This window comes from Heterocephalus glaber, unplaced genomic scaffold, assembly GCF_053883595.1.
Source record: "Heterocephalus glaber isolate CG9 unplaced genomic scaffold, H.glaber_assembly_v1.0 deba00001060, whole genome shotgun sequence".
Taxonomy (NCBI): Eukaryota; Metazoa; Chordata; class Mammalia; order Rodentia; family Bathyergidae; genus Heterocephalus; species Heterocephalus glaber.
In genome coordinates, this window is record NW_028258185.1 from 1,196,293 (window position 1) to 1,224,154 (window position 27,862).

Consider the following 27,862-nt stretch of genomic DNA (forward strand, 5'->3'; position numbering starts at 1 on the left):
AGGACAAATTACTTTCTGCCTTTTGTCACATAAATTTTATCAAACTACAACTTTCTAAAAATGTAAGCATGAATGGAACCAGCTAATTTTCTAAATGATAAAGATGGAAGTAGATCTGAAATATTCTTTTAGAGACCACACTTGGGCCGTTACTAACACCAAGAAACTAAAGGTTTTAGTTTAAAATACACAAGCTTGAACAAGGGGACAGACTACTTCCATATGTATCCAATGAGCACCCCGTCCCAAAGTGCTTGCCTATTCTACAGAGCAGTCCTAGGAAAGTCTAATGCTGTTTTTGGGCATAAACTTTACAAGGGCCAACCAGTACTAGATTATAGGAAAGATTAAGGGTGAATAAAAAACATGGAGTGCTAAAACAAGAAAATCATTATTGGAATAAAAGCTTCTATTCAAAACCCAAAGAGGCTCCTGAGGGATAAAAGGTACAAATAGCAAGACAACAGGAATAAAACCCACATGGATCACTGTGGCATCCAGTTTCTATTCACAAAGAAAAAGCTCCAGTCCATCTTTTAATTTTTTTGAAAAATTCCTGACATTACAGAACTAAACTGAAATGTATTAATATTCCACTCTTACATTTTCATGACAAACAAAAATTCATGAGCCAAAAAAAAAAACCAAAACCAAAAAAAAAAACAGGGAGAAGCTTATAAAACTAAATATGGATCTCAGCATTAACAGCTGAACAGAGAAAGGAATTAAAACGCTTTAATTAAAAAATCACGAGTGGATAATAAAGTGTGTAGAAACTGAAAATTTACAAACTATTTAAAACCTGGAATCGCTGACTGTTCAGTAACTACACAGATGGATCATGGGTGGTGGTGAACAGCAGAAAGGGTTATGGATGAATCTGCATTGTTCTAGCTGCTCCCCATGCCACCCGTCTCGGAGGAAAGCCTGTAACACAAACAAACAAGAACTCAAAGTTAGTATTCCCAGTGCCCAGCTAACCCTCACCTCTAACTTTCAGCCTGACTGGTAAAATGAAAAGGAGCACATATCAGCACTTCAGTATCAAGTGAGACATTTAAACGTTTCTTAGACTAATTTGGACCATGATCCTTTTTTAAACTTCTACAATCTAAGGTTCCTGAGGCAAATTATCTCATAATAGAGGGAAAAAGAGAACCATGGAGAAGTCCTTCAATCTATGTTCTCTGAAACGTTAATGGCTTTCTGGAGATATGCCACTATTATTAACAAAGACCCTTCTTGGGGAGTATGGATATACAAATGTGATGCTTACCTATTTATCTACTTAACCTCCCACGTGCTAACACACTAACAGAACAGCCATTCAGAAAAAACAGAGCTGAAAGTAGCCTTGTGAGAGTAATGTTTAAGACACTACAAGAAGCCTTTAGTATAGCCTCCTGTACCTCTATGTGACAGATATTCCTATGAAGTAACAGAATTTTGAATGCTAACGGATGTTAAACAGGGAACACCAAGCAGAGTAACAACAGCCCAATACAGGGCCAGGGATTTAGCTTAGTGGTTTTGCTGCCTGCTGTGCAAGTGCAAGGACCCGAGTTCGATCCCCAGTACCAAAAAAAAAAAAAAAAAAAAACCCAATAGGCCAATACTTTATTGTTCTCATACTTAAGAGTAAGAGAAAAAAAATTTTGTTTCCATACCCTAGGTCACTTTTAGTAACTCCCTAATTCCTATGGTCTTCTCACTGAGCCAAATTCTCCATTTAAACATATCTGGCCTTCCTTTCTATATCAAACAGATCATGAAATTCAGTTTAGGGATTTAAGGGAAAGGTATTTATGCACTGTATGATTCATTGATATTAGGGACCTGGAAAGACTTGGCTTAGATTTTCACTAGACCAATGTGTATAAGAGGAGGTTTCAGTTCATAAAGTTACTTCATGAAAGATCTAAAATCGATTAGTCCTGTGTGTGGTGGCGCACGCCAGTAATGCCAGCACTTGGGAGCTAGAGGCAGGAGGATCATGGCAAGCTCAAGGCCAGCCTGGACTACAAAGTGAGTTCAAGGCCAGCCTGAACTACATAGTGAGACCCTATCTCAAAAAAAAAAAAAAATCCTATATACAGTGTTTGGTTAAGAGAGTATGACTGAACACACTATCTGCATTCCTTCCACAACAATTAAAAGTCAAAAGCTGGCAAGAAGGGAAGGAAACCAAGGATCAGGAAATTGAGCCTATTAATTAGGAGTCCTTCAATCATGGACTGTATTTAGCCAGGCATGGTGGCGCATGCCTGTAATCCCAGCATTTGGGAGGCAGAGGCAGGAGGATCACCTCAAGTTTGAGACTAGCCTGGGCCACATAGTGTTCAAGGACAGCCTGAACTACAGAGTGAAGTCCTGTCTCAAAAAAAAAAAATCATGGGCTGTAAAGTAAAAAATTATTTCTTCTCCTCAGCATAAAGAGTATTTAGTTCTTAAAAAGGGGAAGATTCTTGGCCAAGTGTGGTGGTATGAACTCATGTAATCCCAGCACCCAGGTAAGCTACAGCAGGAGGATAAGGGAGTTCAAAACAAGCCTAGGGGGCCGGATATTTAGCTCAGTGGTTTCGGCGCCTCTCTTGCAAGCGCAAGGTCCCAAGTTTGATCCCCAGTACCAAAAAAAAACACACAAAAAAAACACAGCCTAAAACACATCAAGACCCTTTCTCAAAAAAAACAAAACCACACCCAATTCCATCCCCAAAACAAAAGGGGGGAAGTCAAAACCGGATGATCTAAAGCAAAGTAAACATTAAGCCCTGAATTAAAGGTTTCAGTGAGAACTGAAGGTCCAAGAAAGAACCTTCTGTCTATAGTTTACAATCTATCCAAGAAGGTGGTAGCACTCTAGCCCCATGTAGAGTTAAAAAAAAAAAAAAACCTGTTCAGAACTTACATCAATCCTGGACAGGGTTTTGCAGCGGTAGGGTATTGGGTGAGGAGGCAGAGAGAAAGAAAAACCCAATCAGAAACATAAAGGCCTGAGACTGTGGCTCAGTGGTATAGCACTTCCCTTGCAGGTATGAGACCCAGGTGGGCTCCCTAGCACCAAAAACTGCCTCGAAAGCTCAAGGTTCAGAGTTCAATCCCCGGTACAAAAAAAAAAAGCAAGCATAGGGATGCTAGAATTGGAGGACCACATGAGGGAGCTCTAACCTTTTAAAAAATTAACACCAAAGGGCTAGGAATTTAGCTCAGCAGCATGGAGTCTGCCTCACAAGGACCTAAGGTCCTGAGTTCGACCCCCAGTACCATCAAAAAAAAAAAAAATTGATACCAAAGTGGTCATGGTAGTCAGTTCCTTAAATATCTGGATTCCTTCCCAACAACCCTTCCTTAGGGGTTACTTATTAGGTTAAAAGGCCTTCTAATCAGAACTAGAAAAAATTTAAAGGGCCAGGGATTTAGCTCAGTGGTTATGCTGACTGTCTTGCAAGCTCAAGGACCCAAGTTTGATCCCCAGTACCAAAAAGAAAAAATTTAAAGACCAAGCCCTGGAGGGGAGGGAGGTAGTATCAATATAACAAATCCTAACTACAGCAAGAATTCCTGAGAGCTGGACCACATATGCTATAGAACAAGTGCAGCAAAAACTTCTAGCTGGACAATAGTTTGCCCCTCCAATTCTTCATGTAGACTTACAGCATATAATACTACCAATAGGCTCAATCTGTGAGGGAAGAGCCATAATACCAGAGAATGATAATATATTGGACTATTAGCTAGTTTTTGTTTAACAATCAAAGGTAATGTGGAAACAGGTCATCAGAGGGAAAATTCTGCACACCAAGTTCTTTCCTCTGATGGCTTGAGAAGAACATACTTTCAAGGACCTGGCCAATACATACTTTGGTTGACTGAAGAAAAAAAATCAGAGGTATTCTGCTGTGTGTATGTGTGTTTGGCAGTGCTGAAGATTAAAGCCAGGTACTCTGGGGCCAGAGATTTAGCTCAGTGGTGCCGCACCCGCACAAGGTCCTGAGTTCAATCCCTGGTACAAAAAAAAAAACAAAACCCAGTACTCATACTTGCTAGGCAAATGATCTACCACTAAGCTATACCTCCATGGAGACCTGTGCCGGTCTTGGAATAAGAAAATAAGCAGCTGGGTGTGCAGCTCAGTGGTAGAGCACACTGCAACAAGCTGATTCAAAGCTTAGCAGCAAAAAGAAAACAACAAACTTCAAGGAAGTAAACACACTGAGTAAAAGCAAAGCACAAATTGAAAGCACAAACTGTTAGCTCCTTCTGGCTAATCATATGATCTACAAGTTTAAATTCCCTCAGGACCTTTTTTTGGTTACATGAGGGAATTGATGAATTCCAGACTGGTTGTTCCCTAAGATTCTCTCAAATCTAAACATAATTTCCTACTCATCATAGTGTTCATAGGAGAGTGAAGGGTAGGCAGGGAATAAAAGCGTACAGGAACTTGGCTGACCACTCAGAGGTGTTTTAGAATGACTAGTCAGCATCTTAGTAGTTCTGGGCAATGTCACCAGTTGGATTGTTCAAGATCTTCCTAGTGTCACATGAAGAGGAACAATGCTCATTCACAGTGATGTAGACTGAGCTACTTAACTGACTTATCCAACCCTGCCTTAGCATTCTGGGTAGAGAAATGTGCTCTTTGTATGTATGCCTTGGAAGAGATCCTAACAATAACCACTCCCCAGAGGAAACAGCCTGAGATGGACACCCTTGTTCCCTGCTGCTGTTGGTAAGGAACTGGAGAAATTGTTGTTCACTAAAGTGGCTAATTGCTCAGTGGTTAAAGGACCCTCAACATCTATCTAAACACAGGCACTTCTTTGTGAGAATATTGACAAAGGATTGTAAAAGTAACCTGGGAAACAAAAATGCCCAAGTCAGTTGTGTAGATTTCCTGGTTGAATAGCCACAGGTCATAAGTTCCCGCCCCTTTACCCGGCACAGCACACGGTAAACTAGGGTTCTTACTCTGTCAACTTTATTACAGCTAGAAACACAAATCTGGCCAGGAAGGCCTGCCGATAGCTTAACCATTAAATAATTTTTAAAAAAAGGTCATTGGAGAAGCTTTTATTCATTAACACAGAGCCTAACACATTGTTATATTGCAAGGCAGAATAAAGCTACAAAAAAAAAGATAACAATGAGAAAGAAGATCAAGAACTGTGGCTCTAGATAAAGAATTCAACAAGTGAGACTGAAACAGGCACTCAGCTGAAATGGCCTAAACCTAAACAAAGGTTTACCATTGCCCCCCACCCCCACCCAGTTTTATCCCAAGTAGTAAAAAGAAACCAGTCACAAGCACACAATAGTTTGGCTCTCACCAGTATTAACAAAGGAAAACAAAATGAACCAACAACACTTGAGGACGTGCCTCAAGATATGCACTCAGTAGGGGGAGAATCTCTGTTTCTCGCTTTTCAGTTTGTTAGTTACACATGGCACTGCAGAAGTGGTGGTGGTGGTAGCTGAAGCCCCGGTACCCTTAGCAGCAGACACAACATTTAGAGCCAGGAGAGGGATGGGTTTCATGCCAAGCAGACTGGAGACACAAGGGGCGGTCGGAAGAGGGTTGGGGAGGCTGGAGGGTGCGTCGGAGGTCCCCGCTGTGGCGAGCGAGGGGGTGGTGGTGGAGGAGGAAGAAGAAGAAGAAGGGGTGGAGGGTTGAGAGAGGTTGATGCTGAGGTGATCAGGGATCGTGACGGAGGCTGCCTGGGAGGAGGGTTTAGCGTTTTCTAAACTGTAACAGAGGAAAAAAGGAACAAAAAAAAGGGTGGGTGGAAGGGAAGACCACAAAAGGGAAAAAGTACAGGACAAAACCTCTTCAGTTCTATCAGTAAGTACCTTTGATTGCCAATTAGGATGACTTACTATCAACTGGTAACAAGCTCTCTCTAGCCTCTGTCCCACCCTCTAAATATGCATACTTTGCCACCTTCCATTGCACACTATTTAAAACTGCTTTGGTGAAGAAAAAGCTGACAGACTGAGAAAATCATACATGACATACTTTCTAGTTCTGAGACACTGACCCAACCCAGAAATCAGGAATGATTTTATGCAGAGAATTTGAGGTAGAAAATAAAGTATTCAATCTACAAACAAGGAAGAAATGCTTCACCCACCAATCAGATGTCAATCACCCATTTCAATGGAAAAATCAATTATCCAATAATTACTTCCAAAGCTCTGAATGTTAGACGGAATTTTAAAAATTGTTTTATTTAATATCTCCTTATATATCCACAGTAAATGAACCAATGTATAAGGATGGGAATGGGCAAGAGATTCCAAGGTAGGTCACTAATTTCAAGCTTCAAAGAATGTAGCATTTTCAAAGAAAATTACTGAGAACACAAGTGTAATAAGAAATGGAGCTTTCCTAGTGGGAGGAGGTGGCAGAGTATAAAACTCTATTTTTACTGAACATACTTCTAACGTCTAATGTCGGCTTTAGAGGAACTGCAAGAAACTCAAGCACTACCAAAACACTTATGTTTTAAAAAAGCAAAAATAATGCTGCTTCTACTCTTAAAATAACACTCCAAACAACAGTAACTCTTCCAGAGCAGGGAGACTCCTCAAAACTCCATTCTGTTTATCTTTCTTCAGAATTCGTTGCAATCCATAAAGGTGGCACAGAATTAACTACAGAAAAGGCCCCAGACTGCCACCTTGAAAACTAGAGGCACAGCAGAAATGCTCAGAATCCGTTAATGAAAAATAAATCCTTCTTGTCTAGTAATAAAACCAGTCCAGTTTTTGCATCCAATTTGGGCCCAGATCAGAAGATGAAGACCAAGCTTTGTACATACATAGTCCTTGTTTTCATGTTAAATGAAGCTTTAAAAGTTCTGACAGAAAGCCAGAGCTTGGATTATATCATTAGGATGATCTTGAATAGCCAGACATTAAATAAGAATTAATCCTAAAGGTGGCGCTAAGCAAACTTTTTCTGCTTCTCTACAATATGGCCATTGACTTACAACAGTAGCCAGGAAAGCAAGTCAGATTTAAGCATTTACAATTCAAACTTATCTGGTAACACACTAAAGGGAAACGAGTCTTCCTAAAGCAGAAGAAAACAATTCCCAGATTCTAAGAATGTAATTTCTGCCACTAAAACTCCTCTCCAACACCCTAATTAGAAACAAGAAGATAATTCTTCACCAACAGCCTCTGTGGAAAAACTTACTATTATTTTACTCTGAATACTAAGGACTGGGTGTGCTTGGCTGGTAAGCAAAACAGATCTAGACATATGAAAGTTTTCTACATAAAGACTAGCAGTAGTACCTCAAGAAACAAAAACACTTAAGGAAACTCAGGACTTCACTAGTAGTGAAACAACAGTTCACTACTGGGAAGTGATGGCATTTTTAGCTAGAAAAAACACATGGCAGTCAGTATAAGCACAAAAAGAATGAAGACTATACTTAGGAATTCCTTCCCTTGTACTCAATTCAGGAACTTACATAAAACTTTCATGAAGAGGAAACTAAATACTTATGAGAAAGGTTGATGACAAGATAATACTCCCTAAAAAAAAAAAGACAGCTAAGCATCTGGGGAAATCGGCTGCTAACATTGGCTTAAAATATTAGTAAAGAATTAAGAATGTGACTAAGGCACATAAGCTGAAAGAACAAGAAAACTAAAAGATCTTGAAAGATGCTCTTCTGACAATTGTCCTATATAACCTGAGTATAAACATTTCCTATGGGATAAGGGAAATAAAACCTCAGGAAGTGATAGAGATGAGACTAGAGGAATAAGAAGAACATATACCTAGTTTTTCTGAAACACTCTCACCCCTGTGCCTCCCCTTTCCCACAAGTTCTGAATAACAGAACATACGGCAATTTGAGAAAAATGGATGTTTTCAGAATAAATGGTGTGGCTGTCTCCACAACAACTGCTCTGTTGTCTCTTTACTCCATTATTCTTAATTAAAAGTACTCTGGACCCCAAGTCAAATCAATGAAAAGATATATTGTTCTATACATACGTGACAAGAGAAATGCATATTTGGGTTGTCAGTATTGCTGCTCTAGCCAGAACACTATCCTAATTAGTGAAGACATATGTCATTCTTTCCACTCCCCAAATCCCCAAACCAAAAATCAAATACAAGCAATCTATGTCACCCCATGCAAACTGACTGCAACCCTTTTTTCTGCTACACTATGACAGAAGGAAGCAGGAATAAACTACCCACCCCCAAAATAATTCCATATATGACAATCTACTACAATGCTCCAACACGTATTACTGTGTTGGCATTAATAAGGTAAAAGGTAGGGTACCCTTACCTGACATTGATTAGATATTGAGCCAGGCTAATGCTGGCAGCAGATCCAGTGATGGTAACCTGCCTATCAGTAGATCCTTCCACTGGGTTCGCAATTTTGATCTGCGCCCCAGACATCTGACGGATCTCATTGATTTTGGCGCCTTGACGGCCAATTATGCAGCCAATCAACTTGAGGGAGAAAAAAAGGCATACCAAATTAAGATTCGCAATGATACATCCAAGAATTACATCCCTTCTAGCTCCTAGAACCTGGTCTAACAATATGGGAACAGAAACTACTACTACCTACATCCTACATTCTGTAACCATAAATTCCTGATCCAAAAATTAGATTCCCATTTTAACTTCTGACCCACCCTTCTGATAACTTCAGATCACAGCCAACTTTGAACTAACTCCTGGCAAGCATTTGCTCTTCAAAAAGCTCGGAATAAAAAAAGGAATCTTCGGTTTTGGCCATTAATGAAGCTTAAATTCATCCACCATTGTTAGCATCTCACTATATTTAGTGCCAAGAATTCTAAATAATTTCAAAAGCTTTTGTCCTAAGAGGAAATTACTTTAAATTTCCACTGTCCAATACTATAAACAGTAATATGTAGTTACTGAACACATGAAGTGTGATTAGTGAGACTGTATATTTTCAAATAATCACGTGGTCAATAACTATCATGTTCAACAGCACAAATTAGCGTTCAAGGGCCACTGTACCCAATACTTTAAAGATAAAGCCTTATATTTGATACAAAAACACCTCATGCTAACCTCCACATAATAGTTTTGTCAATTTCCTCTATCAAGTTTGTGCTCAGAATTCTGCAGACTCTTGTTTTTTGAGACCAGGTCTTGCTATGTATTTTCAGGCTGGCCTCAAACTCATGGTGATCCTCCTGCCTCAGCCTCAGTGCTGGGATAATGGGTGTGTGCCACCACATCAGGCAGAATTCATACTTTTTCTTCGAAGCTGGATCTTGCTAAGCAGTCCAGACTGGCCTTGAACTCACTCACTATGGAGCCCAAGCTGGCCTCGAACTCATGGCAATCCTGCCTCATCCTCCTGAGTCCTGGGATTATAGGTGTGCACACCCAGCCTCTACAGACTCTTAAATTCTTAATGTGGTGTCTAAAAATTCTCATTTTGTTTTCTTAGGGCTTAATAGGACATTTCTATTCCTTAAAACCAATTCTCTTATTTTCATCCCACACAATCCCACTATACCTACATCATTTGGAATGGTGAGTTCATGAGAAGTAGTCTGAGCAGATGCATCCAAACCTGCTAAAAGACAGAAGAGAGCAAAAAAGTTCAATGCACAGCATTCAAAACCACATTGATTTGCACATTAAACTAACAGAAAGAAATTAAAACTGGAAATCCAGCATTGGCTGTTGGGATTCATCACTAACTTGGAAGCCTCCAAGGAGGAAAAGATGGGGGAGAGGGGTGTAGAAATAATGCTGGAATGGTTCTTCTGTACACTTAGAAGAGCTGATTTCATGCCATTTCCTGCAAAGCCCAGTCTATTAGGGATAGGGGGATGGAAGCAAGGGGTCAGGGGATGTGGTATCCTCAGACAGGACCAAAATCTACACATCAAGTCCCTCTGTACTTCCACCCCGTGTCTGTTGTGTTCCAATTTTATCTTTCCCAATGCTCACTAGCACCAATGCCAGTATCATGCCTGTAATTGGGTACCATGGACTTTTGGCACACACACGGAGTTGCTTTAAATATACCTGTATCAGATTAACATCCTCCACCCTCTACCCTCCCAACCTAGACTTAAAGGTCAGATAAAATGAAAGGGCTGGTCAGGTGAGGGGAAACTCATTTCTCCAGATTCATTCCATCTTTTGCTCAATTTGTTCTGGCTTTTGTTTAGTTTTGCAATGAAAAAAGAAAAATCCCATCAGGAATACCCATATCCATCTATGATGACACCTGGACTGGACCAGGCCAGCTGGCTAACCCTTACAAACCCAGTCCTGCTCTCAACTACATTTTTTAGAAGGGGGTTGGCCAGATCCATCAAGGGACCCTCAGGGGTATCAGGCCCAGCCCTTTGCTCTCTCAGCTCCTCTCTGCCATGTGCACGTTGCTGGTATGGTTCATGGGCAGTGAAACAAGACTCCCACCAGTTTATTAATATAACAGTAGAATACTACAGATTTTTTTTTTTAATCATTACCCCAATAGCCTTTCACCTCTGGAGAGCTGGATTCAATGCCTGTTAAGATACAAGTGAAAATGAGTTTGGTGGTCTCATCCTAACCCTATCGGACAAGTTATTCCTTACACAGAAAAAAAAAGCCCAAAAAAAAAAACAAAACAAAAACAAAACAAAAAACACTACACAATTTGGCACAATGGATTGTATCTACCCAAGTCTGTGAATAGCTGGTGGAGAGAAAGGGGGTGCTGATCAGATCAAGGGGGCAAGAGTTAGGATGGATTACAAGAAATATCAGCCTACCCTTTGCCTGACAAGCATCCCCACACCTCACCCCCAAACCTTCCAGGGCCTTTTTTTTCTTTAGAATAACTCAACCCAAATGAAAACCACGTTAACAAACACATTACCTCCTTGGGTTTAGCCATGGACAGGCTAAGTTTAAACCAGCAGGATGCTGGGTAATGAAGTTTTAAACAGATGTCAGGCTGAGACCTTGGGACTGGCCTCTTGTCTTGAACTCTACCTTACAAAAATAAACACTGAGGTATCCATACCACTGAATCCGGTGTTGCCATGCGTCATGGGAAAATGAGACTGTTGCATTGCCAACTGGTGCAGCTTGGTCAACTGCAGGAAGGAATGGGAGAGGTTGGCATTAGAAGAGTAATAAAGCCAGGGCTCAAGTATGTTCAGTGTGAAAATGCAGAACTCCTGATCCAAAGTACTACAACTACAATGGAGGGCAAGTACTGGCCTTAGAACATAATCCTAGGGATGGGCAGAATATGAAGGGTAAGGGTTAAAACAGAAAAAAGTGTTAAGTTTAAGAGAATGAATGTATCTTGGGTATGTGAAAGAAAAGCAACAGTTCCCGCCCAACAACCATCCCCTTGTGTGCTACTTAATCAGTGTTTGCAGCCATTGCAACAGTTGCCCCAGGGACAAGCATAGACAGGCTAGGTAAACAAACTGTGCAGTGGTGCTAGGGAAAACACACCATGCAGGGTTCTGCCAGTGTTAGGGATAGGGAAGGAAATGAGGAGGGCAGGGAGACTGCAAGAAGAGAGATTAGAAAGAAAGCAAACTGGGTTTAGTACACACCACTGATGTCTACAGCTGTTTTTATTCACCTATATAAACTAACCTGGCTATTGTAAAACAATCCCTCCTCAGATCTACTTCCCTCTCCTGGGGCCTACACTAACCAAGAGCCAGTCTCAACTTTCCAAGTCTAATGTGCTCAGCACCTAAAAAGGTTAGTAAGAATAAAGGAAGAATACAGAAAGAAATGCCCTTAAACAAGGTCTAAATACCAGCACTTTTAAATAAGTTTTTAGTGTTAAAGTTTTACTGAGTTGAATTCCCAAATGTTCAACTTCCTTTTTCTTTCCCTGATCAGTAAAGCCCTCCAAACCCACTCCAAATATTGTTACCTCATATTGAGGAGTACCCAAGGGCACATCCAGTATTTCACTACCCCTCCCCATGAAAAGGAAGACTCTACACAAGGAAGCACAGTTCACTGTTAATTTAAACCGTGCCCTGAGATGACAAATGACAGTAAACCATGGAACACCTCTTTTAGATAAAGTAATCTGAAACATGGAAAAAAGTAGAAGGCAATAATTTCCAGAGGTTAAATGTCAAAAAGCATACAAAATTCTACTAAGCACTGGTTAAAGATTATTTAAGGGCCAAAATAGGTAGTTCACCTTCAGAAGATAACAATACTGCCAATGTTTAAGACCCAACTCATTTCGGGCTACTTGGGAGAAAGGAGTCAAGACAATTTTGGATGGGAGAGGGACATTTCAAAACAAGAAGTAAAAACCAAACTTACATCTGGCTGTGGAATGGCATACTGTCCTTGAATGGTATAGGCCTACAAAAGGAGGAAAACAATTCCTATTAAAAACCAATCATGGACAGCCACCCAGTGGGAGGGGGAGGAGGGAAACAAGATTTCAACTAGCCATGAAGCCAGAGGTGAATTAGAGAATGGGGCGGCCAGGGATTGAGGCAGTAGATGGACTCTCACATATACAGTCAGACCCAAACTGGCCTTCTTTGAAAGTGACTTTATTCCAGGGATCCTATAAAGGTAGCCAAGTTCCCGGCAATGAAGGCAAAATACACTTATCTGGTTCTTAATGAAAATGTGGGAAATGAGATTAAGCAATGCCTCCACTGACCAAGGCCCCTTCTTTCTCCCTGCATAAAAGACAGCCTAGGAGGGAAAATGGTTTCTTCCCTCCCCACCCCAACCCTTCTACCAACTGTGGTACTGTGAATGATTGGTATCTGCCACAATCTTACAAGATGTGTTTTGAAGCACTTCCCTTTCCCGTATTTTTCTCTAACATCTGCCTAAAGACCTTTAGTACACTACAAGCTAGCTGGATCCCTAACACTAGGGAGCTGACCACGGAACACAAAAATCACTATGCCCTAAATCCTGTCTTTTCCCACCTCCCCTCCATAAAAGGCACTTGCAGCTCCCACTACGCCCTCCTCCCACCACACCATGACCTCCCAAAAAGGGAGCTGGGTCTTCAGGGCAATGGGGTGTGGGACAAAGAGGAAAAGGGAAAAGGGAAGGGAAGGAAGGATTGGCTGGTTAACAGGATGTGAAGTTTCTCACATCACTGTGGCCAGTACCCCCAAAAGTACACCCAGGTAGGGGTGGGAGAAAGGTGAAAATGGGGTGGGAGGAATGGGACGGGGGAGGAGGGGTTGAACCAAAAATAAAAAAAAATAAAAAATTTTTTAAAAAAGAGTTGGTGTTACCATCTGGTGGGCTACGCGGCCTGTGTGAAATGAGGTGGGGGGGGTCAGTCCAGGTCCCCGTGGACAGGTGGTGTCCACAGCATAAAAATCACCAGCGCCACTGGCCCCCCGCGTGTTGGCAGTCTCGGCTGAGGCGGAAGGATTGAGTGAGCCTTGGAGACTGAACATCCCCTCTCACCTCTAGAGGTGGTCCCTCCAGGTCAGGGTTGAGGCACATGGACGGGGTGGTGTGGGGAAAGCTCGCACTGTCGCTGCCTGTGCTGTACCTGTCCTGTGGATAAATAGAGGATTTCAGTCTCCAGGGCTGTCAATCCGGCACCTTGTCACCAGCATGAAATTCACACAAAAAAAGTTGTTTATTTTTTCCTTTTTCCTTTAAAAAGGAGCTCACGACACAAATTTGAAACGAGCTGTAATCAGTAAATTAAAAAAAAAAAAAAGTTACCTAGTGGCAGATTTCACACTGCACAATTGGGTTATTTTCATTAGGAATGAAGGGGTGGGACAACAGCCGATGCCAGCTCCTGGTCAGTGTGGGACTAAGCTGAACCCCTACAGAGCTCACTTTCCCACAAAGGAACAAAAGACACAGGTCCATCTGTGAACACTGTATGAACTGGTCCATACAAAAAAGGCCATGGGAATGATCCATGACAGGGCAACTCATGGAAGAAGCTGCAAGCTTTATTAGAGGGTGGTCAACTGAATAAAAGGAAGGGAGGGCAGGGAAGCAAAGAGGTACAGAGGGGGAGGAAGAGAAGGGAAAAAGGGAAGAACTTAAGTAGACAAGACTGCTGCCACACAGCATGGGACTTCTTTGAATTCCAAATGGAGGAGAATCCAGAAGAGCAGGAACCTGGAGTTCCAGGTAAGAAGGGAAAATTCCTAAAGCTAACCCTCCTCACTACACTGTCTCTAAGCCTTTGCTTATCCTACCCAATATACAGACTGACAGCCCTTTCACCAAACCAATTTATAAAAGATTACTGCTAATGAAAGGTACTAACCTGCCCCAATAACACTGTGACATGGTTAACTTCTTGTGAAGCTCCAAGAACTATATAATGAACTTCAGTTCCCCAACAGTTTTATGCCAATTCAGTTAAACGTGAGTGAGATAGACTTCAAGACTATGCTTCCCTTCTAAATGGCTTCCGGGTCAAATACAAATAATAGATTAAAGACTCTTATTCTCATTTAACAAGCTAGATCCAAGTGGGAAAAGACCCTTTGAGCAATGCATTTGCTCATGTGGCTACCAAAACAAAGGTTGCTGTTTCAACCTGAATCTCAGTATTTTAAAAACTGACCTACCTATTCCTCAAATACTAACCAAAGCATAAAATGACTATGGTGCTTGAGAACAAACCATGTGTCAAAGATGAAGAGTTTAGGTTGGTGAAGAAGGAGCAGGTCAAGGGAGTGCTTTGGTGTTCTTGCTCTAACACCAAAGGTCACAGCACCACAGCCCAACATGCTCTCCCCCCTATTCTGGCACGCTGAACTTTTATCCCAGCTGATGTGTTATGCCAAATGGGTTCAAACCAGTGTTTACAAGGAAGAGCCTGAGGGACAACACACTGGAGTTTGGGAATGAAGGGGTAGGAATAGGGGAGGTGAGGTGGAGGGAAGGGGAAGTTTGTAGGGCACTCAAGTTCAGGAGTCCTCAATTTGAGACCAGCATCCAGATCTCCTTCAGAGGTCCAATTCTACTACCTTTACTCAGGCCTCTAAAGATTACCCCATACATACAAAAGCATGGATGGAGTGGGAACAGGGACAGAAGTAGTGACACCAAGGCAATTTAACTTTGTTCTAAACCACAACCCACCTTAAATTACCAAATAAGTTACCTCTTCCAAGTGCCTACAAAACTTCCATTGCCTGCTAAAAATTAAATAAGGGCTTGGCATTCAAGGCTTTCTCCAGTACAAAAAATCAAACTAGAAGCAAGTCATATTATGCCAGGATATAGGTCTCAGCAAGCATGCAGAGTGGGTCTGGTGTACTGCTGGCAAAGCTGACATTTGAAATATAATCTCTGTTCACTGTAGCCCACCAATAAGAATTTTCTTACCTGACCACCTGCAAAGATGACTGGAGAACTTGATGGCTTGGGCCGGTACGGGATGGTCACGCCCTTCGGGGGGGACTGGGAGAGAGTCAGAGGGGAAAAAAACAAAAAGAGATAAGGTTTCAAAGCTGCTTCAGCTGTGTGGCTTTAGCACACACAGGTCAGTTAAATTAAAATCTTTTATTTTCATCCCTTTGCCCAGCAAGTTGTCTGTGGCTAAATCTAATCTCAAATTACCCACAGTATCCCCCACCCTCATTTTTTGGTTTTTTGAGACAGGGTCTCATTTTTTTAGTTCAGGCTGGCCTTGAGCTCACCATATAGCCCAGGTTGGCCTTGAACTCAGAGCGATCCTCCTGTCTCAGCCTCCCAAGCACTGGAATTACAGGTATGCACCACCATACCCGGCCTAGTACTTTTAAGCCTTAAAATAGTCCATGGACTACAAAGCTTATATTATTCTCAAGGCAGATACCCCTTAAATAATTCTAGGCACTAGTCCACATTATAAAATAAATTTTATAAGCAGGAAATACTTCCACATGTACTTTTTTTTTTTTTGGGTACTGGGGATCGAACTCAGGACCTTGCGCTTGCAAGGCAGGCACCAGAACTACTGAGCTAAATCCCCAAGCCCCACATGTATATTTTAGTTGGCAATTTTTAGGACTTACATTTTGGTCTGAACAGGAAATAAAGAACCCAAGTATTATGGCTTGGTTAATACACATACCATCTGTAAATAGTTCAAAGTTTTCAATGAAGATTTTTCTATACTCTACTTGGAAATTAAACTTTCTTTTTTGAAAGGACCAACCCCATGGAACTCTAAAAACAGTTTAACTACCCTTAATTTTGCTATCCTTTTAATAGACTAACAGTATTAAACAGGAACTCATAAGGCATTCAGAAACACAGTGGCACATGCCTGTAATCCCATCATTCTTGAAGGCTGAGGCAGAAGGAACACAAGTTCAAACCCAGCCTGGGCTACATTACACAGTAACTTAGCAACACTCTGCCTCAATATAAAATAAGAGGGACAGGAAGTGCTGTAGCTCAATGTGAAGCCCGTGGGTTCAATTTGTGGTGGTAGTGGTGGTGGTGGGTGTGTGACAACACAACACTATAGATACATTTCTTTTTTTTTTTGGTACCAGGGATCGAACTTGGGTCCTTGCACTTGCGCAGCAGGCGGCAAAACCACTGAGCTAAATGCCCGGCTATTTTTTAATTCTAATATAACTGCCATTCTATGTCCTTTTTTAATTAAGAAATTAAAGAATGTGGGCTGGGGACTTAGCTCAGTGGTTCTGGCGCCTGCCTCTTGAGCGCAGGGGTCCCAAGTTCAATCTCCAGTACCAAAAAAAAAAAAAAAGAAAGAAAAGAAATTAAAGAATGTGTGAAAGTTCCTTGTAACCAAATGCAGCATTGCAAAAGCAACTTAGCATTTCAGGAACCTAAATGCAGCTTTTCTCCACTAGGTCCAAGTAGTCAATCTTCCCATCTTCCCCTACCAATTCTGCTAGAATTGCTATGAACCAAAAGTTCATTGCTGCTTAGCCATTTCTATTTTTGCACAGACCATAATTAAAAACCAAAGATGGGGGAAGGAAAATATGAACGCAGGGAACATCTTTCCCCATCCCCCATTGGAGGTTTCCAAGAGCTTCACCTAATTCTAGTCTTACTAAATATAGATCAGTTCTTCTGTCCTCAGAATCACCCTCCCCCCACTCCCAGCATGAGCCTGAGGGCTTACCTCCAACATGACCACGCAGATCTGTTTGACACACTCAATGATGGACTGCGGGATGCCAGCAATGGTGATAGCCCGCTCAGTTGAGTTGGGGAGCATATCCCCTGCCACCTGAACCTGAGCCCCTGTACTCTTTGGGTAAGAAGAAATTGAAAATCAGAAACAACTCATGTTCTTCCAATTCCTGCCAGCCACAAATTTATCCCATCTCCTCCTTCCTACTATTCCCTTATTCCAGATAGTAGTTTAATGAAGTTAAAAATAAATTTGCCTCTGAAAGACAAGAGTAACCCTGAATAACAGCCTAAATTTAACCTACTCTCAAGAAAAAGGTCCTACACAGTATCCTCTCAGCAAGTGTTAGTTCCATGGGCCAAACCAGGCATGATGGTACATGCCTGTGATACCGCCACTTGAGGCAGGATCACCACAAATTTGAGGCCAGCCTGCACTACACAGCAATACACTAACTCAAAAAAAAAAAAAAAAAAAAAAAAAACCTTTTAAAAAAGATAGGAAAACAACAATCTCCACAAATATTATTCACCTCTCATTTGTTTATCCAACAAATATTAATGTCAAGCCCATTCTACGTGCCAGGCACCATTTCAAATACTTTCTGATATATTAACAAAACCAACACCTGTTCTCACAGCATTTACAAGGTTCCCAAGACACCAACAAAATTTCTTTAGAAATTATTCAGGCTTCATCCCAACACCAACTCTGGTAATAACCAGATACAATTAAAAACTTCCATAATTCAACCCAACTGCCATTATTAAAAAGGGAATAAATGGGCCAGGGATTTAGCTCAGTGGTTCGTCGCCTGCCTCACGAGCGCAAAGTCCCAAGTTTGATACCTGGTACCAAAAAAAAAAAAGGAGTAAGAAGCAGGAAGTGGTGTCGCATGCCTGTAATCCCATCACTTGGGAAGCTGAAGCAGGAGGATCACCGTGAGTTCAAGGCCTTCCTGGGCTACAACCTGAACTACGTAGCAAGACCTGGCCTCCAAAAAAAAAAAAAAACGAATAGGGTTCCAATTGTATCCTAATGTACCTCCCCCTTTTCCCCTTGGTGGTTAGTTTGGCCAAGAAAATATAATTACATATCAAACTATTGTCACTTTGATTATGAAAAATACAGCCTCATGGGAAAGTTACAAAACTATGCAAAGTTACAAAAGAAATGGAAATTATGGGCTGGGGATTTAGCTCAGTGGTTCTGGGGCCTGCCTTGAAAACACAAGGTCCCGAGTTCAATCCCCGGTACCAAAAACAAAAACAAAAAAAAGAAATGGAAATTATGTGCAAGAGTTGGAAATTTTAGTAAACTTTCGCATATTCTGGTCATTCTGTGTTTTGGCAGTAAGAAATGAACCTTCACACTCAACTACTACACCTCCAGCCCTTTTTGAGACAGGGTCTCCCTAAGTCACTAACTCCTCAACCTGGGCTGGAATTTACAGTCCTCCTGCCTGAGCCTCCCAGACTACAGGTGTGCCACAACTCCCAGCTGTGGTTGGTATTAAAATTTATGAACTGGAAAAACAAACAAAAAAACATGAATTGACCCAGGCACAGTGGTGCTCACATGTAGTCTCAGATACTCAGGAAGATGAGGCAGGATTGTTTGCGTCCAGGTGTTAAGACCCGACTGGCCAATTTTAAAAAAAGAAAGGAGGGGGCCAGGGATTTAGCTCAGTGGTTCTGCCGCCTGGCTCGAAAGTGCAAGGTCCTGAGTTTGATCCCCAGTATTAGAAAAAACAAAAAGGAAGGAGGAAAGCAAAAGGACTGGCACAAGCAGCTTAGTACAAGAGTTCTTGCCTAGCATGCTTAGGACCCTAGGTTCAATCTCCAGCATACAAATTAATTAAACAATTATCTATGAGATACGTTAAAGCAATCAATTGTATAGTAACTTTTATTACCAGTATACATTGGTCTTCCCAGATTGTTACTTTAGTTAAGTCTTCTCATCTAATGCAAGCTATAGGAAGAAATACCTCTCGTATTTCCTTGATCTTGCAACCTCCTTTTCCAATGAGAGAGCCACACTGACTAGCAGGAACCACCAGCCTCAGAGTGACTGGGGGTCTACTGGCAGCTGTGCTATTGGTCATAGAGCTGCTGATGTCCTATAAAAAAAAAAAAAATTAGGATACCAGACAGACAAGCTTAAACAGATCCCTGAGAACCCATAACTTCCATAAATAAACCACTTACAAGAATCTTGATTTTGTACAAGACAAGTCATGTCATTAACTAAACTGACAAGCTTCAAATACCAAATCCCCAACAAACTAAAGTGAAGAAAACTTTTTTACAAACTCCCTCAGAAAGGCTGGGGATTTAGCTCAGTGGTTTCGCCACATGCCTCGCAAGCGCAAGGTCCTGAGTTCAATCACTGGTACCAAAAAATAAAAAAAACCAAAACAAACTCCCTCAGAAATAGCGCAAATTTGGGCCCACGATTTAGCTCAGTGGTACCATGCCCGCCTCATTAGCTCAAGGTCCTCAGTTCGATCCCCAGTACAAAAAAAAAAAGAAAACAATACAGCATTAAATTTATTTTCCTTCATCCTGGGAAAGTGCACTTGATAAGAGAAAAGCAATTATTTTACAAATTAAGAGTTGAATAAGCAATAGGAAAAACATTTATGTTAACATTAAATCAATCAGTGAAAAAGATAAGCTGAGTCATGTGGTAGTGTAGCTATGTGATCTAAGGCGCTAGACAAGCTGAGCATGGTGATATGCCTGTAATCCAAGAATTCTAGAAGGCTGAGGCAGGAGGATGCAAATTACCCATATGGGTAATTTAACAAGACCCTGTCTCAAAATTTTAAAAAGAGCTGAGGATGTAGTTTAGTGTGAGGGTCTAGGTTCAACATGCACAATATCACTCACACAAAAGATGAACTATTGTAACCCAATTCAAATCAAGTCTGTGGTCTTACAGAAACTAAAGATTACAAAGTTTAAAAAAGCCAGGCCTCGGCCAGGGATTTAGCTTAGTGGTTCCACCGCCTGCCTCGAAAGCACAAGGTCCCGAGTTCGATTCCCCGGTACAAAAAAAAAATTTGAAAAGACAAGTCACAGGCTTGTTAAATAATTTAAAAAGCCAAGCTTAGTTCGGTACACTGGTGATCCCAGCATTACGGGACGCTGAGGCAGGAGGATCACAGTTCTACCTAGCCTGCGTAACACAGCAACTTAGAAACCTTGTTAAAAGAAAAAAGTCTATAGGATATGACAGTACATGCCTATAATCCCAGCACTAGGCCAGCCTGGGGTAGTGAATTCAAGGCCAGCCTGAACTATGTAGTAAGATGCAGTCTCAAAAACAAAAGTTTAACCTTCTATAGATTATGTGGGGCCAGGCATGGGGCCATGTGCCTGTAATCCCAGCACTCTGGAAGGATGAGGCAGCAGGATCCTCAAGTTTGGGACCAACCTAGATAGCTTAGTGACACTCTGAGTCAAAGTAACAAAAAAGGGCTGGGGAAGTAGCTTAGTGCAGAGGACCTGGGTTCATTCCTCAGTACCAGGCCAAAAAAAAAATTAAAAAACAAATTAAGTGGTTTGAATATCACTTCTCAGCCTAATCTCCAGGTCATAGTGAAGACTGAGAAGCTACTTAAGACCCTTAAGTCAAGCATGTTTCTTCCTTCAACAAACAGTATGTTTCCCATGTTATTTAAGCCACCAATTCTGGATTAACAGGGTCCTGCCCTTTCTAGGGCTAGAGTGTAGCTCAGTGATACAGCACTTGCCAGCATGCACAAAGCTGTTTAAACCTAAGGAAAATTAAAATTGTGCTCTAGATAAGATTTCAGGCACCATTAACCAACCACTAACCAAGCAATACTCTTCAACTAGATGCATTAAGGGAGAAACGGAGAGAAGCTGAGCACGTGACCTATGACAATGGATGTTCAGACTCTGAAGCTTTGATGGGGGGGAGAGGTCTAATAAAACCCCTGGCATGGTTATTTTGCCTCTGATAACCTACTGCTCTCCTTCCAAGTATAATCTCAACACATTACTAGTGTCTGTGTGTGTGTACTTTTTTAAAGATACACACACATTTACTATAACAGAACCCAAAGTTGGAACTGTATAGTGTCTGGCAGGACTCCTAACAAAAGCACATTAATTTAGTTCACTTGGGCCAGGGATTTAGCTCAGTGGTTTCGCTGCCTGTTGTGCAAGCACAAGGACCGGAGTTCAATCCCCAGTACCAAAAAAAAAAAAATTAAAAAAAAAAAAATTTAGTTCACTCAACTTTTAAATTAGAGTATAAAGTTCACTGAAGCAGCAATGGTATAACTTCAAAACCATTGGCCAAGAAATTTAAAAGAAAGAAAAGGAAAATTTTAAAGGGGCTGGAGCATTCTCTGAGGGGGAGTATTTGCCTAACATGGTGGATGCCCAGCACAGCTAAATAAATAAAAACTAAAACCAAAACAAAACAAAAAAGAGTGTCTTTTCTGCTGGGTATAGGGCTTCATTTTTTTTTTTGGTTTTTTGAGACAAGGTCTCTCTTTGTAGTTCAGGCTGGCCCTGAACTATGTAGCCCAGGCTAGCCTTGAACCAAAGGCAACCTCTGGCTCCCGAGTGCTGGGATTGCAGGCATGCACCGCCACAAGTGCTACATTCTTATAGTCCCAGCTATAAGGGACTAAGTTAAGAGGAATTTTTTTGGGGTACCAGGGATCGAACTTGGGACCCTGCGCTTGAGGCAGGGGGTGGAACCACTGAGCTAAATCCCCAGGCCCCAAGAGGATTTCTTGAGCCCAGGAGTTTTGAAATCAGTTTAGGCAACACAGTATCACCCCTACTGGAAGAAAATAATAAAAAATAAAAACAGAGAAGGAAGAACTAACCTCTTCCAGTTTGTCAATGATCATAGCAAAGGCTTTGAAGATGGCATTAGTGGGTCCAGCCAAAGTGATAATTCGCTCAGGACAATTCCCTTCTGAGATGTTGATACGTGCACCACTCTGCATAAGGAAAAGAAACAAAAGTACTTTAACTACTGAAAAATATCTGACAATGTACAGGATACATACAGGGACAAGAAACTGCCTACATATAAAAAAGTCAGCATCATTTCTAAGCCTGTCCATGTTTGTCCTTGAATACAGTCTAGACTAGCTGCCTCAAGTTTTGAATTACTTCTGAGATCTGTCAGAAAATTATTTCCCAGCACAGTGTCATTACAGAAATCTTGAGCCACAGCTGGGCATGATGGCGAATGCCTGTATTCCCAGCACTGGGGAGGCTGAGGCAGGAGGATCACGAGTTTGAGACCAGCCTGAGCTGCATAGAAACACCCTGTCTCAAAAGAAAAAAAAAAAGAAAAAAAAATCTGAGCCAGGGCTGGGAATATAGCTTAGTGGTGGAGCACTTGCCTAACATGTTCAAGGCCCCAGGTTTGATCCCCAGCACAGTAAAAACAAAAAACAAACAGAATCAGAAAAAGACAGGCTTTCCCTATTGAGATCGTCCCATGAAATCATCACTTGTTTTTCACGTTTTTCACTTGTCAAGGTTAACAACCCCAAAGTCCCACATAACTTACCTCCTCGCGCATCTTCTTAACTGACTCTCCTTTCTGTAAAAGTAAAAGTCAAGCATGAGCTCAAATTGCTATTTCAACCCCGGGTGACTAAATAGTTATTTCAGTTGAAGAAAAATGTTCTCACCTTTCCGATGATACTGCCAACTTCCTGCAATGGACAAAACTAGTATCAATAAGAGGAAACTCAAAAACATTCATTATCATGAAAAGTAATTTCAGCCAGGTGTGGTGGCACACACCTGTAACCCTAGAACTTTGGAGGCTGAGACAGGAGGATCATTGACATTTCGAGGCCAGCCTGGGCACATAGTGAGTTCAAGGCCAGCCTGAACTACACAGTGAGACCCTGTCTCAAAACAAAAAGTAATTTCTAGCTGGGCATAGTGGGGCACGCCTGTAATCCTAGCACTCAAGAGGCTAAGGCAGGAGGATTGCTTTGAGTTCAAGACCAACCTGGACTACATAGCAAGACTCTGTCCACCCCACCCCACCCCAAAAAAACCACAAACCCAGACAAACAAAAAAAGCAATTTCTTTTTCTTTTTCTTTTTTTTGGTACCAGGGATCAAACTCCGGTCCTTGCGCTTGCACAGCAGGCAACGAAACCACTGAGCTAAATCCCCAGCCCAAAAAAAGTAATTTCTAACTGTTCAGCTAACCAACTGCTACCTATACTAACTAAATACTACCCTCAAAGGATGAAAAAATTTTACCATATATGGGGGGGCAGCTTGTTCTTTTCTTCACTCAAGAATTCAAGAGTGAAAAAAAAGAAGAATTCAAAAGTGAAGCTATCATTAGGAGTGAAGCTAGGCCGGGGATTTAGCTCAGTGGTTCCTCTGCCTGCCTCAAAACTGCAAGGTCCCCAGTTCAATCCCCGGTACCAAAAAAAAAAAAAGTGAAGCTGTTGAATTTTGAAGGACTAATCATACAAGAGTGATTAAATACATGCCTTTGTATTTAACATTAAGTTATTTTTTAAAATACCAACTATGCCCCCCTTAATGTTCCTTAAAATTACCTGGGAAATCTGTAAGTTATAGCAAGATCCATTAGAAAAATCTTGCCATCCAGATAAGAAGTGGTCTTTGGCTCTAACCTCTAGCTAAGCCTTTCCTGTTCAGTGGAGCTTCCTACTAGAATCTGTCCATTTCCCTACCACTTTCACATTAATTCATTAGAGAAGAGTGCTAAAGCCAGATGTCCCACAGTGCTAATCTGATGAGCTCCAAGATGCAGGTCTGCTCTTCCTGCCTCCTCCCTTAGCAGTTACTATGACCCAATTTCCCAAATTGGTGCATACCTTTCCATGCATAAGTAGCCGGATGGTGAGAGTGACATTTAATCCACCTTCAATCACACCGGTGTCCATGTTGAGTATTATGGGGAGCTGGACTTTGAGTGGTCAAGTCTTTGGTCACTGGTGGGGGTCAAAGCCAAAAACTGAAATGCAAACATGACCAAAATCAGAGAAGCAAAATGGGAATTATTTCCCAGTTATTTTCACCAGTATCAGTATTTTCTAATTATTTTCCTTAAACCTACTAGACTCACACACTCAGCACAACTACGTAACATTACAGCTCAGGTTCTGTTACAGCACACAGAAGGCGACTTTCCAGTTTGCTCACATTAATAAGAGGGTTTCTGCTGACTCTCAGGATAAAGAACATTCCCTTCACTGGCAATGGTTCTAAATGAACTGCTGAACGTGCACCCAGTTGTCCTTCAGCAGAACAGGCTTCAAAAAAGATTCAGAAATACCTGGGCAAAAAATAACCTTTTGCTTCCTATTGGGGAGCAGAACAGAAAGCCAGGGAACACATGTAAATTGTCTTACAGTAGCAGCATCAATTTCTAGATAAAGAAATTCAGATGCACCCCATATTACAAATTTCAGATACTGATGGATGACATTAAATGATTTTTTTTTTAAAGATTTAGGTCAACAACCTCTCCAAAAAAGACATTATCTGAGATATCGCCAATGTATGCCAGCATTCCATGCTGTCCTTTGGGATATGACTCTATATATTAAGTACAATTAAGTACTTTTCTCCTATTCCTTCTCCCAACCCAACTTGACCATTACACATGGGAACTCTTCCTTGCTTCTATGTATTAAGCTTCATTACTATTCATTTTTTATTCAAAGAAAACAAATTAAAATAAAACCAGTATTGCTAAATATGTATGTTGTTATTGTTTTAAACAACAGCAATGCTTTCTATCCAGGACAGTATTCCCACTCGTGCCCTGAAACAGTGTTCCAAACAGTTCTGTTCTGGAATAACCAGTAATGTATAGAAAGAACTTGGATTTGGATATATCTTTTGTCTTCAGTATATTCTTAGCACCTAATTCTGATAGCTTTTAAAAGAATCTCCCAAGTTCTGTCAAATTTCTCCAATGCCATGGGAAGTAGCCATCCCTTCAAAATTCAACATCATCGCTCTCTCTCTCCTCCTACAGCTATTTTCCACGTTCACACAACCAGACAGTTTTAATAGGGCTGTACCACAAAGCCCATACATACCCTAAAACGTTTTTAACTTAACTAGGTGCCACCTATTCTGCATATGGAAAACTGTCCCCCGGCTATTTCAGAATATAAGTGATTATATAAGTGCATCTCTAAAAAACATCATTTCCCTAGTTTTCAGAATACAGTTAATTGCTGCCAAAAACCCACAAGTTGACACTTTTCACTCATGGGAAAACAATGCTTGGCAGGAGGTGGGAGTGTTGGGTCTATCAGCATTATTTTTTTTAATAAGATACGGTAAAAATCTGGCAGTTTAAGTACTGTTCTCTTTCCGATGTAATAGGAAGCATTTATAAATGCCACAGTACTGCAAATTCGAAAGAACAAGAAAATTGAAAATTTGAAGCCGTTTCCTGAGGTAAAGCACAAAGGTGCATTTTTAACTCCAAACCATGTAATACTCCAAGAAATCCTGTCATCTTTCTCTCCTGACTAGGTCAGTATACATGTGTCCCGTCCCAGGAATCCAGCTGTTAATCCTGCAATGTATTACTCCTCTATAAATAGCTCGTTCTGGGATTTTATCGGCAGGCATTTTGTCATTTCAAAATCTGTTACCCTGAAAGAATGTTCCGAATAACTCGGTAACTTGGAGCCCCCCTCCCCTGGGTAATCCAAGCATTTTTCACTTTAAAAAAAAAAAAAGTCCCCCCTTTTTCCGACTAGAAAAGAGGGGGGAGAAATAAACGGTTCGGTCGGGGGGGGGCGCTGCGATCCAAGGGGAGGGGCCGGACGAGTAGCGCCTCCTCGTGTGGCTGCGCCAGCGCCTGACCCCCGCGGGGAGCCGCGCTCACCCGCCGGGCCAGCAAGCCGGCCATCGCCTCCCCACCCCCCTCAACCAACAAATCCACCGCCGCCCCCCCTACCGCGCGCGCGCCCTCCTTGACTCCTGCGCAGCCGCCACCGGGAAAAGGCGGGGGGGAGGGGGGAGAAACAGGCCTTGCGCGAGGCCTAGTAGGCCGCGCCGGAACCAGGGCCTCGCGTGAATGGCCAGCCAGGCAGGGTGAGGGTGCCAGGCGCAAACGCTGGACTACGAGAGGCCGGGGCTCGAGAGTAGGGCCAGAGACCGCCAAGAAACAAGGCCTGAAAGGAAATAGGGGCTATAGCCGGAGGCGGAGGAAAATTTTTAAGCTTACCTGCAGGCGCGAGGCGACTGAGGGGAAAAGGGGAGCGGGCGGGAAGGGGAAGGGCGGGAGGCCGGGGGCGGAACAATAGGGGCGGGCGGGAAGGCAAGGGGGGCCCCGCGGGCGGGCGGAGGAGGAAGGGGGGGTGGAGGAGGAGGAGGAGGAAGGGGGAAAGAGACCCCGGGGCGGGTGGAGGGCGGCGGAGGGCGGGCGGGCGGGAGAGGGCGCAGGCTGCGGCTGCTCCGGCTGCTGCCTCTGCTGGTCTGGGAGGGGGACGGGGCGGAGCGGCCCGCTTTCAACCCCGCGCACCCTTCGACCCCGGAAGCGCTAACCGCCCCGGGGGCCGTCGAGGCGACTGCGTCGTCCAAACCTTCCTCACGCGATGCGAACGGCCTCCCAAAAGCCTAGAGCGGCTCCTTGGATGCGTCGGCACCAGCGAGACCACAGGCGGTAATGAAGGATAAATTGCGAGATAGAGCAGCAGCATGGGTGCGTAAAGGAAGTTAGTGGCCCCTAGCGGCGTGCTTGGAAAGAAAGGCGTAAGTGCGCAGAGGGGTGGCAGTCGCCATGGATCAAGGAGCGGAGAAAGGAATGGGCTTGAGAAGAGAAAGGCCGAGGAAAACCCATTGAGTCTATAATAACACTCAAAAAAAGAAAGATCAAGAAAAACTAATTTGCCACATTGAATGACTATTACACCAACTCCTCACCCTGAAAATTAGTAATTAAAAGGAAAAAATTAAGCATTTATAGTTACTTTTTTTTTTTTTGGTACCGGGGATCGAACTTGGGACCTTGCGCTTGGGAGGCAGGCTCCGGAACCACTGAGCTAAATCCCCGGCCCTGTAGTTATATTTAGAAAGTACTACAGTTCAGCAATTGATAGAGGAAAGCCCATTTTATGAAGAGTCTCATCTAATAAATGTATAAGAACTGAACGAGTTAGTAGTCAACATTCTGAAACCAATAATGAAATATTAATTGATTCAGACAAGCGCCACCAACCATTAAAGTTTTTAAAGAAATATTAACGAACAGTATATTCTCATGATGCCCAATGTCACCACAAAGATTATTTGCAATTGCACCTTTAAAAAAAAGTAACTTTGGGCCGGGGATTTAGCTCAGTCGTTCCGGCGCCTGCCTTGCAAGCGCAAGGTCCCAAGTTCGATCCCCGGTACCAAAAAAAAAAAACCAAACAAACAAACAAAAAAGTAACTTTGGGCCGGGATTTAGCTCAGTGGGTCCGGCGCCTGCCTCGAAAGCGCAAGGTTCCAAGTTCGATCCCCGGTACCAAAAAAAAGAAAGTAACTTCATGGACTGAGGATTTAGCTCAGTGGTTCCAGCGCCTGCGTTGCCAACTCAAGGTCCCGAGTTCGATCCCTGGTACAAAAATAAATAAATAAATAAATAAATAAATAAATGTAACTTCAAAAGGTGAGTTCTGGCTGTCACCACCACCTTACACAAGTGACTAAATGTTGCATCACTGA

The 27,862-nt window shown here is 42.2% G+C and overlaps 1 protein-coding gene across 38 annotated transcripts; it reads right to left on the minus strand.

Moving 5' to 3' along the window:
• Positions 1-388: 388 nt before the first annotated feature.
• Positions 389-26,634, minus strand: Pcbp2 (poly(rC) binding protein 2). 38 transcript variants are annotated; one of them, XM_021250657.2, is made up of 15 exons: positions 26,382-26,634; positions 24,004-24,143; positions 22,825-22,848; positions 22,701-22,733; positions 22,003-22,119; positions 19,120-19,251; positions 17,118-17,246; positions 15,359-15,433; positions 13,460-13,552; positions 12,335-12,376; positions 11,049-11,121; positions 10,510-10,548; positions 9,544-9,596; positions 8,319-8,488; positions 389-927 (listed from the first exon to the last, which is right to left on the minus strand). In XM_021250657.2, exons 2-15 carry the CDS (start codon positions 24,070-24,072, stop codon positions 891-893), a joined length of 1,086 nt encoding a protein of 361 aa, XP_021106316.1. In that variant the 5' UTR covers positions 24,073-24,143; positions 26,382-26,634; the 3' UTR covers positions 389-890. The 38 variants fall into 38 exon arrangements, with proteins under 38 accessions (XP_021106316.1, XP_004872822.1, XP_021106315.1 ...); XM_004872765.4 differs by having other exon boundaries at positions 9,544-9,599; XM_021250656.2 differs by having other exon boundaries at positions 15,359-15,445.
• Between the last annotated feature and the right edge of the window lie 1,228 nt (positions 26,635-27,862).

Excerpts from the sequence above, each read along its gene's own strand:
- Pcbp2 (XM_013068470.3), bottom strand. The coding sequence starts at position 24,072 with ATGGACACCGGTGTGATTGAAGGTGGATTAAATGTCACTCTCACCATC. Across the intron at positions 22,734-22,824 it reads TTGGCAGTATCATCGGAAAG|AAAGGAGAGTCAGTTAAGAA; the intron begins GTGAGAACATTT and ends TTACTTTTACAG. Across the intron at positions 19,252-22,002 it reads TCATTGACAAACTGGAAGAG|GACATCAGCAGCTCTATGAC; the intron begins GTTAGTTCTTCC and ends TTTTTTTTATAG.